Consider the following 18,237-nt stretch of genomic DNA (forward strand, 5'->3'; position numbering starts at 1 on the left):
TTTCCACTGATTTATGTAAGTCCTTATATTCAGCAACTGGTGCTCAGCCTCCTCTGAAAATCAGATCTTCTAAGGCATTCCAGAATGGTTACCCCCAAATTAAGTCATTTGCAGCTAGTTTTCTGCATTTGAAAACCTTCCAGATAGTCTTCAGTATCCTGCCTAGGAATTAAGACAACAGATTTTCTTACCTTCCCAGCAAGGAGACTAGACAGCAAAATCTTCAAGCACAACCGACAGCCACAGCAAAGAGTTTAACAGAATAATCACAACCAGAGAATTATTCTTATATAATATTTTTAAATGGTTGTTATAGAGCCATAAGTTATTTTCCAAAATTGATATTTCAGTACCTTTAAAATGTGGAATTGAAAAGAAATTATCTATATCTGCAGGAATAACTTTAGTAGTTAAATGTAGATATTTTATTTCTGATCATATGAATCAAAAGTTCAGCTCAGGATTTTAAGTCACGGTCGATCATGACCTTCTCTTTATATTTCATAGTATTAAAAACATTGAGGAAATTCCAGAAGGAAATCATACATGGAGTCACAGCTAAGCTTGTCCCAGCACTAACACCAGCAATGCACATAGTTATTCAATTAGAGGATACTCTGGTACATAAAAATATCCTAATGTGCATTGTACACACAGACAGAATTGTACTATCTCATAAGCAGTCAACAACAAGTTATATGGGCCAACCAATTTTTAGATAGTCCTATTTAATACATATATGTTCGAACAAAATAGTATGCTTGCTGCCCGCTGAATCACCCTTAACTCTGCCCTTGTGACAAAAATAATATATTAGCCAAAAATGTTCACTTCCATTTCATTTGTAGCTTAATCCGTCAAGACGCTGAGCATAGTGGATGGACACAACGCTTAAACATATGCTCAGTTATTCATATGTGCTAAGGTTTTTGTTGCATTGAGTAGAAGTGCTCAGCATCTTTCCCAGTTATTCTGGTGGCATCTTATTTTCAAACCAATGATTTGTACAATTAAGGATTTTTGCAATCATGGCTCTGTTTTTAAAGATATGTTATATCTGCAACTAGTTATTTTCTAAGGGTATCTGTGCATGGTTCGGTGTCTCAGGTTGATGTCCCTGGAAGCTTTCATGGATTATGCTCCTAGCGAACCACCCGTTCTCCCTCTACTGCAATTTTTTAAATTTTTTTGTTCCTTGTCAGAAGATTTTTAAATATTCTGCAGTAAGGGAAGAACAAAACATCTTTTCTTCATACCACTAACCTCATCTCTTGTCATCACTAGCCTTTCACTCTTTGGCCAGCTGACAGTTAGACATCTGTGTATTGGTGGCTGATAGTGTGTTTAGCCAGTGGCAGGATTTTTCCAGTGAGCAGCAGTGAAATGTATTTCCATACATGCAGTTTATTTGTTCGTGACTTCGTTGATTATGTTTTTTTGTGTAGATCCCAGGGTGGCCAGAATTTGTGAGCAAGCAGTTCAGTGAAGAACAGACTATTCTGGCTTTTGTTGAAACCCTTTTTTATGGATGGAGGAGGTAGTTGCAGACGTTATCACACGTCACGCTCGCGTCTCTACGAGCACAGCTGTAAGGCCGATGTGGTGTAACGAGCACTTAGGCGAGTAATGGATGAGTACGCACGTTAAGTGGGACTGAATGAAGGCTGTGTTTCTCTACACAAGTAGTTGCTGGCTGGTGGCTGTGTAGCGTGCTTGACATAACTTCATTGTGGGCTCTCCGGTGCATCCGTGCTCTGAGCAGCAGTTGTTGGTTTTGGGCTCTCTTCATGGTTGAACGGCACCATGTTCCTGTGTCAGAATAATATCCCAAACAAGGAAGTCATTTGTGCCATTTATTTAAATCCAGCTCTGGTTTTCTGTCCCGTTTATTCAAAGTGTGTTATCCCCTTGGATGGAGACCTCTTCCAGTCTCTGGCAGTGGCACAAGCCACTAAACTCCCAGCTCGAAGGAGTCATCTCTCCAAATGTTCCACCTGCTCTTATAGCACAAAAGCTGTACCCGCCTCTTGCAAACACAAACACAGGGGAGGACAATTTAAATGGCCAGGAAGCAAGCTGTCCTGACTGAGACAACCCCGAATATAGCACTCAAGAGTCAGGTGCTGGTGGTGGGAACTGGTGGGACTCTAGAGACCAGCGATGGAAATCCAAGCACAGGAGGGACAGAGCAGCTGCTTAGGCTATTAGAAAAGGGAGATGCTTTCCAGGCATTGTGGGAAAGAGATGTCAGGCAGAGGGGAATTGAAAGCTTGGAGGAAAGAGGATGGGAGAGGGGAACATGTGGTATGAAACAGGCCAAAAGATGAAGCAAGGTCAGGCATGGAACTGGAGCAGACTTGAGGCTCAAGGATGAGAAAGATGCAGAGGTCAGGCTTGGTTTCAGAAAGCAAGAGAGCACAAGTATGAGTGGGCAAGAGGGGCGAGTTTAGAGATGGAGAGCAGGGTGCGAGATGGTGTTAGCTGAGGGCTTGGGTAGGTTACAGGTGAGGGGAGAGGGAAGACAGAGGGAAGCTGGAGGGAAACAGGGTTTCAGTGATGAAGGTAAGAAAATATGAAAAGCATGATACTGGCATGGACTACAAGAGGCATGACTATCCCTGGAATGAAAGCACCTTCATGTTTAAGCAGGGCTGTCCATGGCGCCTTCAGAGAGAGGGGTCCACTCTTCATCCCTCAGCAGAGCAGACTGCCTTGCCACCGGCCTGAGGGAGCCCTCTCCCTGCGGGGCTTTGTGCCAGCTGTATTGCTGGGACAGATTCAGGACTCCGTCCTGCAATTCTGGCACTAGAGGAGCATGGACTGGCGGTGGGCTGCTTGCAGATCATATGTTCAACCTTCCTTAAAAAGTGGATTCTCCTGCCCAGCCCAGGTCTGGGTTAGGCAGTACCTGATGTATCCAAGGAATATAACCTAAAATTGATCTCGGGTCTACAGGCTCTCACTTATCCACCATAAACAGTGTGACTGCTTGAAATGTGGAAGCCAGGCATGACCTGTGACAACTCTTTTCCCTTCCTGCAGGTCCAGCTGGCTGAAATGGAAGCATTATCCCTCAACTCAGACAAGTCCTCTTCCATCCTTCTAGGAGATGAGTCAGACAATCGCAGCACTTCTCAGCTGAGTCCTAAGGAGATCAAGGTTAGCCCAGGGCGGTCATGGGCATGTTGTACTGTGAGCTATACTTCTGCCCCTGCTCATTTGAAGTGCTCTGTATTCATCCAGGTGTCTTTGCTGAGGAATATAAATTCTGGTCATTTTTCAAGAGTTTCTCCATCGACACATATCGTGGAGAAGGGTTTGAGGAGAAAAAAAGGATGTATGTTTTGGAAAGTTCTCCTCACTGCTGTTAGTAACTTCCTTTGAATGAGCCTAAAATTAGGGGATTCGGGCTGGAAACCTGAGCATCTCTTAGGTAGCTTGAAGGTATCTTCACAGAATCAACCCTTCTCGAGGCTTTGACAAGTCTGCTCTGTTGTCTGTCATTAAATTTCACAAGGCTTTGTCCTCACTTATTTTTTCCAGCAGGATGGCCTGGACAGCCCTGACTCCAATGGGGTAGGTGATCTGGGGGAATGCCTGCTCCCAATATCCAGTGCAGAAGGCTCTACAAACCCAGACAGTTACCTGTGTGAAATGGAGAAAACATCTTTCAATTCAGTTCAGTCTTGGCTAAAGCATGAAAGTACCAAAGGTGAGCATGGGTCCAATCATTCTCCAGGTCTGCTGAAAGTGTGGGTTGTTTCAGCTCATCTGCCTTTCTCACGCCTCCCCCCCTGCCAGGAATGGAAAGAGTGTGATGTAGGGTTAGACTAACCAAGAATTAGCTTTCAGTTTGCCAATCTTCAGGAACAGGGTGAGGAGCAGTTCCTTCATTAGCTGCTAGATCTTATGTCCTCCCTCAGACTTGCCTACATGAAGTATTATGAAAGAGCTGATTCCCATTCATAACCGTGCACCCATGTATGGTTAGAGAGGAGTGGGGACAGGCTACCCTGACATGCCAGCTGGATAAAATGTGCTCGCTTGGCGTGGGAAAATGTTGCTGCCCCCTGAGACAAGGCTCCCCAGGTACAGGTTCAGGGAACATAAAATACAAGTCTGCCCTTGGTGGAAGTGCCCCAGTTCTACTCTTGAGCTTGCTCTGGCCTCCTGTGGTCCCCAGGTTTCCAAACCCACCAGTTTATTTATCTCCCTTCATCCTTTGCCTTTCAGGATCTGGGATGAAAGCCCTCTGGCAGTGATACATAGTTGAATCATGGCCTTACAGCTCAACATTTCTCTGTGAGAGCAGCAGTGGGAGAGGCAAGCTGGGCTGTTGCGTTATGGCTCTGAGCTGTGTTAAGATCTTCTGGGTCTGGTGCGGGTTTTGGTTCTTGTGTAGAAAGTGGGACCCATGGTGTGAACACTAGACTGAGGCTTCTTGGCCAGGAGTGTGTTGTACTAAATATCCTCCATACACTGGACTCGCAGGAACCTTGGTGTAACAGCAGCAAAGGCACCAAATCAAATTGGAGGACTCTTCAACTTCTTTTCTTTTTTTCTGTTTCTGTTCTCCCTGTTTCTTTCGGTGCTTTGTCAGTCCCTCCCAGTCCCTTCTCTCCAGGTGCGTCTTGCCCTCTATTACCTGTCCCTGCAGAATTTTTCCACCCAGCCATCTCTGCTACCCAGACAGGGCCTGAGAAAGTCTCATGTCCACGTAACCTTCCTAAGATCTCTCTGCAAGGCTCATGGGCATCACTGAGGTCTCCAAGTGTGAACTGTTCACTTCTTCATCAGGTGAGAACCCCCACTTCACACTATTAGGAAAACTTGATCTTCACATCACACCCAAACAGAAGGGGCTGAAAGGGGAGGAGGGCTGAGGAAGAAGAGAGGCAGCTGTGGTCATAGGCTGGATGGCCTGGATCTAATTTGTTGGATGAGCACAGTGGACTGCAGGATGCAGGAGGGTCAGTGAGGAGAGAGTGTTGCATAGCAAAGGGATGTTGTATACCTCTCAACCCCTGAAATCATATACTCTTCTGCTTTGGATCAAAAAATAGTTTGACAGCTGCAGCTAGCCCCACATGAAGATGAAATCATGTCACCTTCTAGTGAGCCCCTGGTTCCCCAACACTGAATGTGCTGCAGACACCTGCATGCACAGCATCACAGTGTGAGCCAAGGAGGTCACAGCCTCCTCGGCTCCTCTTCATGCCGTGACTCCAGATCCATGCACCTTCTTGGTTGGGACAAACTTCTCCCCACCTACCTCCTCCACAGCCCTTCATGCCACATCCACACACTGTGTCCCTGAGCTCGCTGTTTTCCTCTGCCCACTTAGCCCTTACATCCCAGAAAGGTGCTATCTCTTTCTGAAAAAGCAGTTATTTCTCACTAATGAAAGAGAAGAATAAAAGTGCTGATGGAAGATCAAGTGTCTCTGAAGAGCAGAGGAGGCAGAGATGAAAGTCCAGTAGAGATCCCTGTTATTGTTCTTGGAAGATACTCTATGAACAATTCCTGTTTGGGGAGTACAGGGACACTATTCTAGACAAACTGAAAAAATAAAAATGAAGTCATATGTTGTGCAGTTCTATGTGACAGACACTGTTGGCACAATACAGATGTGTATAAATTCACCAAGGATAAATTTAGCCTCGAGCTGAGACTGCTGAGTTGTTGCGGTGTTGAAACTTCTGGTATAAGTTTAGATATGTCAGCTCCAGAACTATTTCTTTTCATACCACTGGGGCAAAAGTACTGAACTGTTGTAAAGGAGAAAATTCTTGGTAAACTTCTGATTATGCTATGCAGACTGTATTGAATAGCTATGGTTCTGGAGACAGCTTCCAGTCCTACATGCATCATTCCTAGTGCTGTGTCCCAGTGATGATCTCACAGCGCAAACCAATTCCCTAGGAACAACTGAAATGCAGCTTAACAAATTGAGCCCCGATACAAGGAAATTAAGGCTGTTTCCCCTTCCAGCAGGAAGGGGACCCTACCTTTCTGCCCTAAATACTATCATTGCCATGAGTGTGCCGGTCAAAATTATGAGGCCTCTTTTCTTTCCCCAAACATTGCTGACTTTTTAGTGAGAGGAGGTCTATGTCCAGAGCCTGAGGTCTGTGTACATAAGTCCTCTGATTTCTGGCCAGCTGATGGTTTTGACGTGTCTGCAGCCTGGATGGCAGGTGCACAGGGAAGCCGAGAGTGAGGACCCACAGGGAACCTCAGCTCCACTGCCTCCTGGACCACCAGTAGTCAGGGACAGCGCAGCAGCAGGGGCTGCAGAGCTCACGGACCCAACACCCCTTCCCTTTGGTGCAGCATTTCACATGGAGGGGGGAAGATTCATCCCGGAGCAGAGTGAAATCAGAGCTCAAAATATTGAAACCTTTACTCCTCCTGCAGAAGGGAATCCCCTGGGCAGGCTGCATGGCTGGTGCTTTGTAACATTGCTTATGTGGTTTATAGCTGCCCTCCCCAGCAGAATGAGAGAGGAAATGGAGTTTTTCCCCTTTTTCTGTAGTTGTGTTTTATTTTCACGCCACAAATACTCAACAAAAAAAAAAAAAAAAAAAAAAAAAAAAAAAAAAACAAAAAAAAACCAGGTCTTGACCTCCTGCCCATCTGTTTCCTGAGAACTCTTGATTTCACACTGCTGCTCCGCAGGCCGCCGAGAGTGATACCTCGCTGGACAGCCGGAGCAGCAGCTCAGCAGGCAGCCTGCAGACCACGCTGGAGGACAGCCTCAACCTCAGCGACTCTCCCCAGTGCACCCTGGACCTCCCGGTGGCTCTGTGCCCCATGCCAACGGCCGGCAGCCAAAGACCCCTGGCAGCCCCCCTCTCCCCTGCCTCCCGCCGCCGGAGCCTGCGGGGTCGGGGGCTCTTCAGCCTGCGAAGCATGTGTCGTCACCAGCGCAGCCACAGCAGCGGCGGGAGCACCAGCCCCGGCTGCACCCACCACGACTCCATGGACCCCTCAGACGAGGAGGGGGCGGGCAGCAGCCTGAGGGGGGGAGGCAACAACAGCGAGCCCTCGGAGACCCTCAGCAGCCTCTCACTGACCTCCCTCTTCTCGCCCCCGCCGCCGGGGCTGACGCTGGTGAAGAAGTGCAGCAGCACCAGCAGCCTCCACGCCAGCCCCTCGCCCCGCCGCCCCGCCGCCCACCACGCCAAGCCCTTCTACACCGTTGACCCCCGGGGCTTCCTCTCAATGCCCTCATGGGTGACGGACTTCTGCAAGGACACCCCGCTGCCTGGGGAAGGGGAGAAGCCGGATGGCCCCGGCAGACTGGGGACAGGGGACCGCAGCTCCCCGCTCCCATCCAAGCTGGAGCTGGGCGACGGAGTCAGCAAGAGGAACAGATGAGGGTTCCTGAGGTGCAGGGAGGGAGCGTTCGGCCGCCGGCACGGGGAGCACATTTCACTAGCTTCTCCCCAGCAGCAGTTCCAAAGGATTTGCAAGAAAAAGAACCAGGCAAACAAAAATTTATAAATATATATATATACATAAATATATATATATATATATATATGGAATAAATACTTTGGTAACGTACCTCAGAGGCGTGGGAGAGTGCAAGCAATACGGGAACAGTCCTGCCCAAGGGCAAGACCTGGACCATCACCGCAGAGACTATAGTGACAAGAAAAGGCCATGGGGCTGGGAGGGACGGGACCCTCCAGCCAGGTGACTGCTGCGTGGCAGCTGTTTAGTTATATACATATACATATATAGAGAGATCGATTTATTTATTTTTTTTACCGAGAGATTATGAATTTCAGAAAGTGCTAAGGAGGAACAAGGAAGCAGGGGCTGAAGGAGGTGCTACGCCACACGAGGAGGGTGGGGGCAAAGGGAAGCAGGATGAGCAGCAAGGGAAGCGTGTCTGGGGTTTGCCTTGCCTGTTTCTGGGAACTTCCTTATTCGCCATGCTTCCATTTCAAGCATTAAAAATTGTGGTCTAGGTGTTCAGGTTGAGTGTAAATTGGCAATATATGGCTGCGCACATCTGTTGGTGTAAAGCAGAAGAGCTCTGGCTTGAGGTGGATTCATGCTGATTTACAGCAGGTGAAAATCTGGCCCCGGCAGCAGGGAAAAGCAAACAACCATGGAGCATGGGAAACATTTTGAGGTGAAAAGCCTTGCTTTGAAGGGAATGTGTGAACATAGTAGGCATGCTCATGGGAGGAGGGGATGGAGGCTACATGGCGTATTTTTGTTGTTGTTTTGTTGGTTTTGTCTTTCATTTTCCAAAGAAAAAAAAAAAAACGCTAAGGGAAAAAATTACAAGATACATGGGGAAATATGGAGCGGGAGAGGCATTGTGGAAGGGGAGGAGGAGGTAAAAAGGGGAGAGGAAATTGAACTTTTCCCCCTTTCATTTGCAGTAATTGTGATATTTTATTTTAGAAGCCCAAGGGTGCAAAAATCATCTCTAGAGAAACCTATCTGTTATTTTTGTATCTATAGCTATATATATTAAAAGAAGACAAAAACTAGAATTTTAAAAAAGACAAATAAAAGCAAAGGGGGCTTCAACAACACAAAACGTAGTCAGTCCCCTGGCTGAGGGCTATCCCTGTCCCGAGTCTCAGTGGGAAGACCCTACAAGAACATCCTCAGCTCGGTGGTGGCTCTGCCTCCTCTCCCTCATCACCTTCACCCTCTGGCGTTTTCCTGATTTGCATCAGTGTAGCTGGGAGCAGGGTCCTGCTCAACGCCAACCACTGTCATGGAGAGCAGGCAATACTGGGGGGGGGTGTGTGTGTGTGTGTATGTGTGTGTGTGCACGCAAATGTAAGGATGTTTGTGTGTCGTGTCCAGGCTAACTGGCTCACCAGCTGGAGAGACAGGGATGAGAGAAGGAGAACTGCAGCTCTCCTTGCCTCTGCCTTGCAGGGGAGTGTGAGTGAGGGGGGGCTGCGGTGCGGAGACCAAGGGCAGACTGACTCCTTCAACCATGACCCGCCTCGGGATCCAGGATTCAATCCAGCAGACGTGATCCTGTCCCAGCGTGGTTGCAGCAAGGCCTCCAGAGGCTGCATCCCTCCTTGTCTTGCCAGTGGTATGACTGCATGTGTCTCCTTCCCGGACAGGGCCAGCCTGGGTCTCCTCCTGCAGCAACTCCAAGGTTTCATACCCTTCCCAGGTTTGCAGGTGGGTAGGAAGGCCAGCCACCTGGGAGGCACAAAGATTTTCAGCTGTCACCTACCACCCCAGGGAAGCTCCACTAACGTGTGTCAGAGAAGACAGAGTGAGAACAGCAGTGGGGAGAGGAGAGCAGCCTCGTGGAGATGAGGAGGTTTGGCGGCTGGTGTGCTGCTCAGAGAAGGAGCAGGGGTCCCTCGGGGATTCCTGTCCCATTTTTCCCATCAGATCTAGAGGGGCCCTGCAGGCCTCCCAGAGCTCTCCCAGCTGGCACATGAAGCGCTGTGAAGTGGGCAGTACAACACAGATGTTCTGGTTTTATTGTGACCTGTCTGATTTTTAAGCAGCTGCTGCATCTTACTTACTAGGGCTGTAAACAGCAAGCGCATCAAACAGGACCAACAGCCAGGAAAAGGATTATTGCTGTGTGAACTTGATTTATTTGCTGGAAGGAGTGTTTGCTGTGTTGCAAGCATGCACACTAACTGCAGGAAGGTCAGGCCCATGGGGAGAGGACAGGAGAGCCCAGGTCCTTGTCTTTGCAGAAAGGATGCTGATCTACATTTATTAAAGCAATAATAAGGGTCTTTAAATGCCTTTTTTGCACTGGTGGTTCTTTGGGTGAGTTGCCCCTGCCTGCTCTCCCGTGGGCAGAGAGGAGAGACAGGACACGTGGTTTCACATCCTCAGGGAAGAAGAGCAGTCAGTCCGCAAATGGCTGAACAATGATCTCAGGCTGCACAAGACAGGCACAAACCCAGAACTGATCTGAAGCCAGAGGTAGGGTTTACCAAAAAAACCCATTCAAACTCCAGACTACTCAACCCACAGAGTGTTTACTGGAAGGTCACCATAAGGGGACTTGGAGGTGGGACTCTGACCTATCCTGGCAGTCATGTGGACTGTGAAACATTTCATCTGATGCATGGAAGAAAGGTCAGAGATTGGTGCAGTGCTTGAAACTACCCTGATATTTGGTTATGACAGAGGTACGGCCTGCACTTGGGATGGTTGGGAGGGCAGGAGGGTCAAAAGATGGTGGGAAAGACAGTGGTGGTGAACTCACAGGGTGATTTACAGCCCTTAGGATGGATGCTCTCTCAGCTTATTATCAGTTGCCTCTGCAAGTGACTTGCAAGGAAATTCTTTGTTTCTCTCGTGCTTTAGGGCTCATGACAGTCCTTTTGCTCTGCATGATGTTTTCCCTTTGCCTCCTAGCAGGGTCATGCCACCACTCCTGCCTCCCTGCAAAAGGGCTTTTACCCTCCGCCATATGACTCGAGCAAAAGGCTTCTGGCTTAGGAAGGAGGTTGCCATGGAAACAGAGGACTAGGTTATCTTTAGAGAGTATTTTGTCTCTCTCTTTTAATTATTTACTAACTGTTTGAAGAAGAAGGAGGAAACATCCATCCTTCCTGAAGAGGAAGCAGAATACTAAAACCCAGCAAACGCTTTGTGCTTTTGCTGGGGATTTCTGCGGCGGGGCAGGTTGTGCGGTTTCTCCTGGCAAGAGCTGCCTTTCCCAGCTATGCCTGGCTGTTGGCACCAGGAAAAACCTCTGTCATCACCCACCCACCTCCCAGACAACACCTGAGGGCAGCCCAGGATTTGCCCAGGCGTCTTTTCAGCCTCCCGTACTCCCCACTTCCCACGGGGGACTGTATCGCAGGCAGCTCCTGCCAGCAGGCACTTTGCCGTCACCAGCCCGAGACCGCTGTTCTGTCCCAGTGCCATGCTACCCTCGTGCCCAGCTCTCCCCCGCGTCTGCCACCGAAAGCAGTCCCTCTCCCTGCTCAACGCTGAGCTCCTCCACGTACTTACACAATGCTACCGTGTCCTGCTCCGGCTGCCGTTCCACCAAGCTAGGCGCATCCAGTTCTTTTTCATCTTGGCTTGGCAGCTGTCTCCACCTCTTTCCAACATTTTTTCTGAGCCTTTTTTTTTTTTTTTTTTTTTTCCTAAGCCCTCCCTGCACATTTTCCCCTCTCACCACAGCCTCTGGGCCTGTCAGTGTGGTTTATTGCAGCTGCAGAGCAGAGCCCATCCCTAGTGCTTCCCACCCTCTCTTGCACACAAAATCCTCAACCGCTCCAACCTGCCCATGGAAAACGCACCCATGTTTAGTGTCTCTTCTGCTCCCAGAAACCCTGTCTCAGCACTGCCAGATGAACAAAGTGTGTACCTCTAGGTGTACTTCTTCTCCTGGCTTCTCCATCTTCCATCTGTCTTCTTCATTACTGCAAAAAGTTTCCTTATGAAATTAGATATATGGGAAACAATTACCAGCGTGGCCACTGTTTTCTTTCATGGGAGGTTGGTAATGTGGTGCATTTGTTTTTGGTTTTTTTTTTTTGGTTTTGGGGGGTTTTTGTGAGGCCACGTTCTGTGAAGGACTGAACACCACTAGCTTTCTGTGAAATTAATATGAGTTGAGCAGGCCTGGGGGCGAAAAATTGAAAGTATCATTGAACAGGAAAATAATTTCTCAGACAAAAGAAACGTAAAGCAGAAAACATAGACGTCTTCAAAGAATTTTCTACTTTTTTTGGTGAGAATGAAATTATTCCCGCCAAAATGGCTCTTGTTTCCGAAATGCTCCCCCAGGGCATCATAGAGGTGTTGTGTTCTGGGTGGCCCCTCGTGGCTGTCTCCTTGAGACACCAGGCCACTTGTCCACCCCACAGGGCACTGAAGATGGGTCCCCAGGCAGTGAGGTGCCCGCAAGGTGCTGCTGAAGATGTGCACCCACCATGAAATGAGAGCAAAAGGCATCGTAACAGTGGCTCAGGAGCAGAGACTTGATTTTAGCCAGCGTACCTAAAAACTCAAAATCTGTTATGGAAGATGTGGAGGTAAGCAGCTTTGGTTTGGTTGTTCTCATCACAAGAATTTCACAGATAAAATAAAAATTAAGCCCTGCTGATTTTCTGACTAGCTGCGATACAAAACATATAGTATACGTTGTAGAAAGCACTTGGTACTTTGTGAAGTCAGGCCCCTGGATGTATGACACCCAGTTCAATTTATCTGCATGTGATCTGACTTTCCAAATATTCCTTTCCCTCGTTTTCATGAATACTTTATTTTATGAGATCTGCCTTACTTCTCAGTTATTGCCATGTTATTTTTGTTCCTTGCGAGGGACTGGCTTCCAGTAGGAACTCAGTGTCTCAGTATCTTTGAATTATCATTCATTTCTTCCATCTCATTTAGACATATATGTTTCTTCTCTAGCACTTTTTCCTTCTTCTGCATATTTCTGAGCCCCCTGTTTATTTCTACTAAGATCCTGTCACACTTTGAGCGAGAGCTGGCAATGTGATATTCAATATTTATGCCTCCCAGCCACTTCCAGAGCAGATGTGCTCAATTTACAAGTAAAGAGCTCTCACCCCCACGAAAGCCGGCATCCCAGCCTCCGGTTTGCAGCGCGCCTGTGCTTTTGCTCTAACAGCAGTCACAGCAATAAGGGCTCTGCCCTTTCCCTTATGCCGGTGATGGGATTGCACAGATGGACCTTATGTTCAGGTACGTCCGCAGCGTCGCTTCGCACGTCAGCAGAGCTGCCTGAGCATCTTCCATGCTCGCAACATTAGCAGGATCAGGGAGGACTTGGCACCTCGTGAAGTTGCTCCCATTAGCAGTTGGGCTGTTGCCACGTAAGGCACAGCAGGCTCCAGCTCACGTTCCCCCTTTGCTGTGCAGTGCCACGGGCGCAGAGGAATACAAATCTTTTTCCGTAGTGGTTTTGTTTGTAGTCACCAAAGTCAGCAGATACAGCTCTCTCTTTGTCTCACGGTCCATGGAGCAGAATGATAGAGTGGGAGATGCACTGTTTTTCCACAGACATTTTCCTGGAAACCAGAGCACTTTAACACCTCTGGCTAATACTTTTAGTTAGCAGTATTACTTCTGAAAACATTGAAAGATGCTGTGGCTTGGGGGTTTTTTTTTTGTTGTTTCTGGGTGCTGGGGCAGGATCAGTGCACGCAGTGCATTGTGCAAACCAACAGCATCTCCTCCTGCAGCTCTTCCCCTTCCTTTCCTCCATCTTACTCATCCTGGATTAAATTTTTGCACTGTGAGTTACCTGTTTGTGTTGACCACAGCACGGTGGGATTTGCTGGCTGTCATTGCCCTGCTGCCACAACTTTCTTTCTCTTCTTATCTTTCTTATGACTGCTGTTAAGGGAACAGCACTGTTCCTTCACACAGCCTGGAAGAGCATCTCCAGAAAGGGGGCTGGCAACCACCCAGCACAAGCAGGCAGGGCAGTCGTCCCTCCTTCAGTTAGAAACACCCATATGAGCTAAGATGCTACTTCAAAACAAACCATCAGCGATATCATGGGCCATGTGGATGACAATCTGAAGAGAAAATATTTTTCAGTGAAACATCTTTAATCCAAGCTTTTGCTCTTAAATTGCAAAGTGCCTTCTTAGGAGAGAGCTACCCACCCACACGCAAGGAGAAGCGTCATGCAACAGCCCAGAGTACGTGGTCCACATACAGGCAGGCATTTTCATTACCCTGCAAATCCTTTGTATAAGCCTTACTTTTGAGCTGTCATAGCTTTGGATGTGAAGTACCAGGTGGGCTTTCCTCTAAAACTACCACTGTCACCTTTAGCTGCATCTAATAATTGCTGGGATGGTAACAATGATAGCAGATGACCCCATTTCTCCTGTCAATTACAACTTCACAAGCACAATTAATTTATATTCCCATTTATGCACTTCTCCCATCTCCTTATCTGAGACATATGAAGGGTTTGTTTCAAGATATGATCTATACACAGAAATACTACACACATTCTAGATAATAATAGATATTTCTAAGAAATAGTCGAGTGCAATGTAAATGGGGTGGCGCAGATAGAAGATCTGCTTGTGTGTGTATATTCCCTTCACGTACATACAAGCGCCTCTCCCCCTCCATACACTTACATTTCTTGCCAGTCTTTAAAATGACCTTCCACTGAATGTAGAGTTAATAACACATGAGAGACTGTTAATCATCACTGGCCACTGACTAGTTTCTGCTGTTATAGTAAGACCAGGCATAGGAAATAAATCAGGAAGTAAAAAACAAAACAAACAACAATAAACAACATGGCATTGAATAAAAAAAAACAGAGAGACTAATCTGAAAATCCCTTGGTGTCTGCTCAATATTTATACTTATGCTTCCATAGTCACTACTGCTGTGTGTGCAGGTGTGTGAGTGTGTGTGTGAATGTGCGTGGGCATAGGCATGTACCTGTTTCAGGGTGGTTGTGGTTTATAACCAGATCTCCCACTGGTGTGGGTTTTTTGTTCTGTTTTGTTTTGTTTTCAAGTGTATATTAAAGAAATAAACAGCCCAAACTGCTGACACAGGACACTGCTCACCAATAGTCCCCACAGCACTGATACAGGCAGCACTTCCATCACTGTCCACAACGAGTTGCAGAGGTCTCTGCGAGCCCCGGGGCAGCGAGCCCCCTCCAGCCACGCATCGTGGGCCTGGAGCAAGGGGAGATCTCAAAGTGTCACAGCCTGAGGAGCCAGGCATGGCTCGGCTGCAACCCTTGCTAGTCACCGTGGCATGCCCACGGCTGCTGCTGGCGGGGGCTGGCATCTCTGGGGAGGGGAAGCGGGGGTGGCAGGGTTGGCGGGGAGGGGTGGCAGACTGCACGGTTGGGCATGCAGGGACCTGGGGCTGCTGAAGTCGCCACCTGTGCATGTGTGTGTGTGTGCATGTACACGTGTACGTGCACTGTGGGGGACCACCACGGCTCTCCTCACAGGGTGTAAATCACCAGCCCGCCTGCAGTTCAGGACTTGAGAGGTGGCACTTCAGCATCAATGAGTCCCTCAGGAAACCAAAGGGGTCACAGGTCCCTGTCGAAACGTGTTGAAATACTCTCCCTTTTGGGCAAGGACAGGCAGGCACCCACATGAGGGACGCCAGGGAAACGGCAGCTCACTCTGTGATAGAAACCACCAGTGTGCAGAACCCTGGCTGGGGCAGGCAAGCGTGGCCGGCACCCCTGCACTGCTGACAAATTCAGAGGGTTAGTTATCATCTATCTGAGCATTGCTCCTCCGTGGGTTTGAACATGAAATGGAGACGGTGTTGACAGCCAGAAGGAACTAGGAGCCCTGCCCCTAGCCGCAACATCCTGGAGCCTGTTTGAAGTCTGACCTGTCACTCGGAATTTTTGTTTCACTCCTTGGCACCTCTGATGTGGGCACGGCTGAACAGCCCAAAATCTCACTACAAAACGAGGGTCCCTATGCGCCTGCTGGCTCTGCGATCAGAGTCGAGCCCAGGGCTCTGGATTCTGCTCCAGAGTGATCCCTCCAGCCTTATCCGTACTCCTGCTTGGTGACCACCACAGGAGCAGAGGCATCATCTCCATCCCAGCTAACTCTAACACCCTGATCTGGTGGGACCCCCTGGCAGGCTAAGCCCTGGGGCTGGGGGTGCTGGCTCCATCCCAGACTGACTGGTAAACAGCCTTTCCTTTTGTGCTTGGATAGACACAGCGTTTTAATGTTCATTTGTGTCCAACCATGCTAAAATACACCCTAGGTAACAGAGGTGAAAAGGCCTGAGGGGAATCTGCACTACCGATGGAGAAAGCTAGTTAAAGGTCTGGAGGAGGTGAAGATCTGACTCCTGCCTTGAGACGCAGATGATTCATGGTGAAGGACACCCCGAGGTTGTGGGTTTCTTCCCTCCAGCCTCGTGCTTGTCACCACTGCATTTTTCTGCTCTGTAAATACTGCAGGAATAAATGCAGCGTCTAATGTGGCCCTTTTGACATTTGAAGGAGGATTATCTGGGAAGCAAGTGTATAAATCTGCTTCATCAAAAGTCCAGAGGCAGAAAGCAAATGATGACTCCCAGCCCCCTGCCTGCCTGGGGTCTCCTGGTTGCAGCCTGGGAGGGGCAGGATCCGTGGGTGCAGGAAGCTATGGGGCTGTTGCAGCACCCGACAGATCCGAACTTGCAGGTAAGGAGGGAAAGAGGCAGCCTGGCTGGTTGTGTTGTTTGCTTTGCACTGGTGATGATGCAGTGGTATCATTTTCACGCTAAATGCTAATTTTCTGCTTTGCTGGCCTCAGAATCGCCTACATTCATATCCTTCATTGCAGCAATTAAAGGGCTGGGTGCTGGAGCTGAGGCACTTGCTATGAGCGTGATTTTAATCGGTGTGCACAGGAGAGAAGGAGGAATGTGATTGCCTTGCTGTTGCTGTGGGAACATAGGAGAGGAAATCTGGGCCCATGAGGGGGCCCTACCCCAGTACGTGCGTGCATCGGCTCCAGCCCAGTGCTGGACTGGAGAGTGCAAGCTTGCCTCATCTTCCACTTCTCAGTCTGGCCAGGCATTGCGGTACAACTTCAGCAAAACGTTGAAACGAATCACCTGCTCCCGTGCCTCATGTTCCTATAGCCTGTGATACCGTCCTCCAAGGTGCCGTGTTCTGGGCAGAGGTCCCCAGCGCACTGCAGGACAGGCTGAGCATCACTGGTCTGGCCCCTCCGATGAGGAGGCAGGGCAGAGGGAGAGGGCCACGCCGGATTTCCAGATGTGCCCGTAGGCAGAAGGAGGCAACTACATAGGTCTCTGCTACGAGACCGCAGCTGAGGTTGCTCTGCACAGGCGGGCAGGAGAGTCCATTTGTGAAAGTGGTAGGAAAGACATTAGCGTGTACTTAAGCATTTACACTGTTTGCCTAAATCATAAAGATTTTGCTGCTGGATATGCTCACAGATCCCCCCTGCCCCTCCAGCAGGCTTAACTGTCCCTCCAAAGGGGAACAGGGGCCATGTCACTTTAATCCTTGCTGCTTTGCTTTCCCTTGGTGCAGCTCAATGCCCATGTTTTCAGGGAAGGAACCATCCTGCCAGGGTCCCCAGCAGAGCCATAACTCTCCCCGCTCCTGCCACAGCCCAGTGGGAGCTACCGAAGCTGACAGGAGCAAAAAATCCCTGAGAGATGGAGTGAGGAGGGAGTCCAGGGCTCCCCCCCCCCCCCGCTTTGTGCCCCATGTCAAGGAATTTCTATGAGCATGAGCATCTGCAGGAAAGGAACACCAAGGGAGAGAATAAGTCCATATCAAAACTGCAGGAGCCAGTGGGAGGGAAGGAAGTGGGGAGGGGGTAACAATATTTCTGGGGCAGAGATAAGCTTCCTAGGTCATCATTTCAGCTCCTCCTTGAATTTATCCTAATTCCTTCCTGCACACCCCTCTCCTCTTTTCATCCCTTTCTCTCCTGAGCTCATGTATTTGGCTCCGCAGGGGAGCAGGTCAGTCACAAGCCCCTTTCATCAGACATGGTGGCTGCTTGTGCAGGTCTCCTTACACACCCTGAGCCATCCGGGTCCCTCAGCATGGGGACTCATGTTTTTTAAGCCCCTTTCAAGTTCAAGAGTCACCACTGTGCTAATGTTCCTTGCCTGAGATGAATGTCTGTGCTGAGCCAGTTTCCTCAGTCCCACCCCCAGCTTTCAGCATCACTTCTGCTACATCCTCTGCCAAGTGAACTGATTCATGTCCCCCTCAGGAACCTCCCCAGTCACTTCAGAGTCCCATCCCTGCCCCCCTCACAGGAAGGACCCTGTGTCCCCCCCCACAGCCCATCCCACATCGCAGGTGCTAGAAGGCAGGAAGGGCTGTGGGGAAATGTACACTCCTTTTCCAACTACACTCAGTAGATCTGAGCATTCCCTGCGCATGTCCTGAGAAGGAAAGCCTCTGACCATGCTGCCTGTGGGAAGTGGGAAGGGAAAAGGGGGTATTAGCTGGCTAATGCTGGCTGTGTGTGATCCGTGCCCCGGAACCAGGCCCAGGGCACGTCAGCATCCAGGGTGATGGGCACAGGGTGAGGATGCAGTGCCACGTGTCAGACAGGGATCCATTCAGCCCACAGGGCTATGGACCACAGGAGGTTGTGGAGAAAAACCCAAGGTTGCTTCAACAGAGGTACTGCAGGCACTTATTTGTGATGGGATGGAAGAAGAACTCTTCAGCATGAACTCCCCAAGTGCACATGGGACATGGGACCACACAGGTCTGTGCCA

At 49.1% G+C, this 18,237-nt stretch overlaps 1 protein-coding gene across 6 annotated transcripts in view; it reads left to right on the forward strand.

Moving 5' to 3' along the window:
* Positions 1-10,198, forward strand: part of CACNA1I (calcium voltage-gated channel subunit alpha1 I) — a 178,022-nt gene extending 167,824 nt beyond the window's left edge. For 5 of the 6 annotated variants that reach the window (XM_032996854.2, XM_042792996.1, XM_032996858.2 and 2 more), the window contains 4 exons: positions 3,043-3,159; positions 3,544-3,712; positions 4,601-4,797; positions 6,679-10,198. In XM_032996854.2, the coding sequence (XP_032852745.2) occupies positions 3,043-3,159; positions 3,544-3,712; positions 4,601-4,797; positions 6,679-7,380 (1,185 nt within the window). In that variant the 3' untranslated portion in view covers positions 7,381-10,198. The remainder of the gene's footprint in view (positions 1-3,042; positions 3,160-3,543; positions 3,713-4,600; positions 4,798-6,678) is intronic. The other variant, XM_032996860.2, reaches the window with a different exon arrangement.
* Positions 10,199-18,237: the final 8,039 nt, after the last annotated feature.

Source organism: Tyto alba, unplaced genomic scaffold (genome assembly GCF_018691265.1).
Source record: "Tyto alba isolate M040663 unplaced genomic scaffold, T.alba_DEE_v4.0 Super-Scaffold_2, whole genome shotgun sequence".
NCBI classification, from domain to species: Eukaryota; Metazoa; Chordata; class Aves; order Strigiformes; family Tytonidae; genus Tyto; species Tyto alba.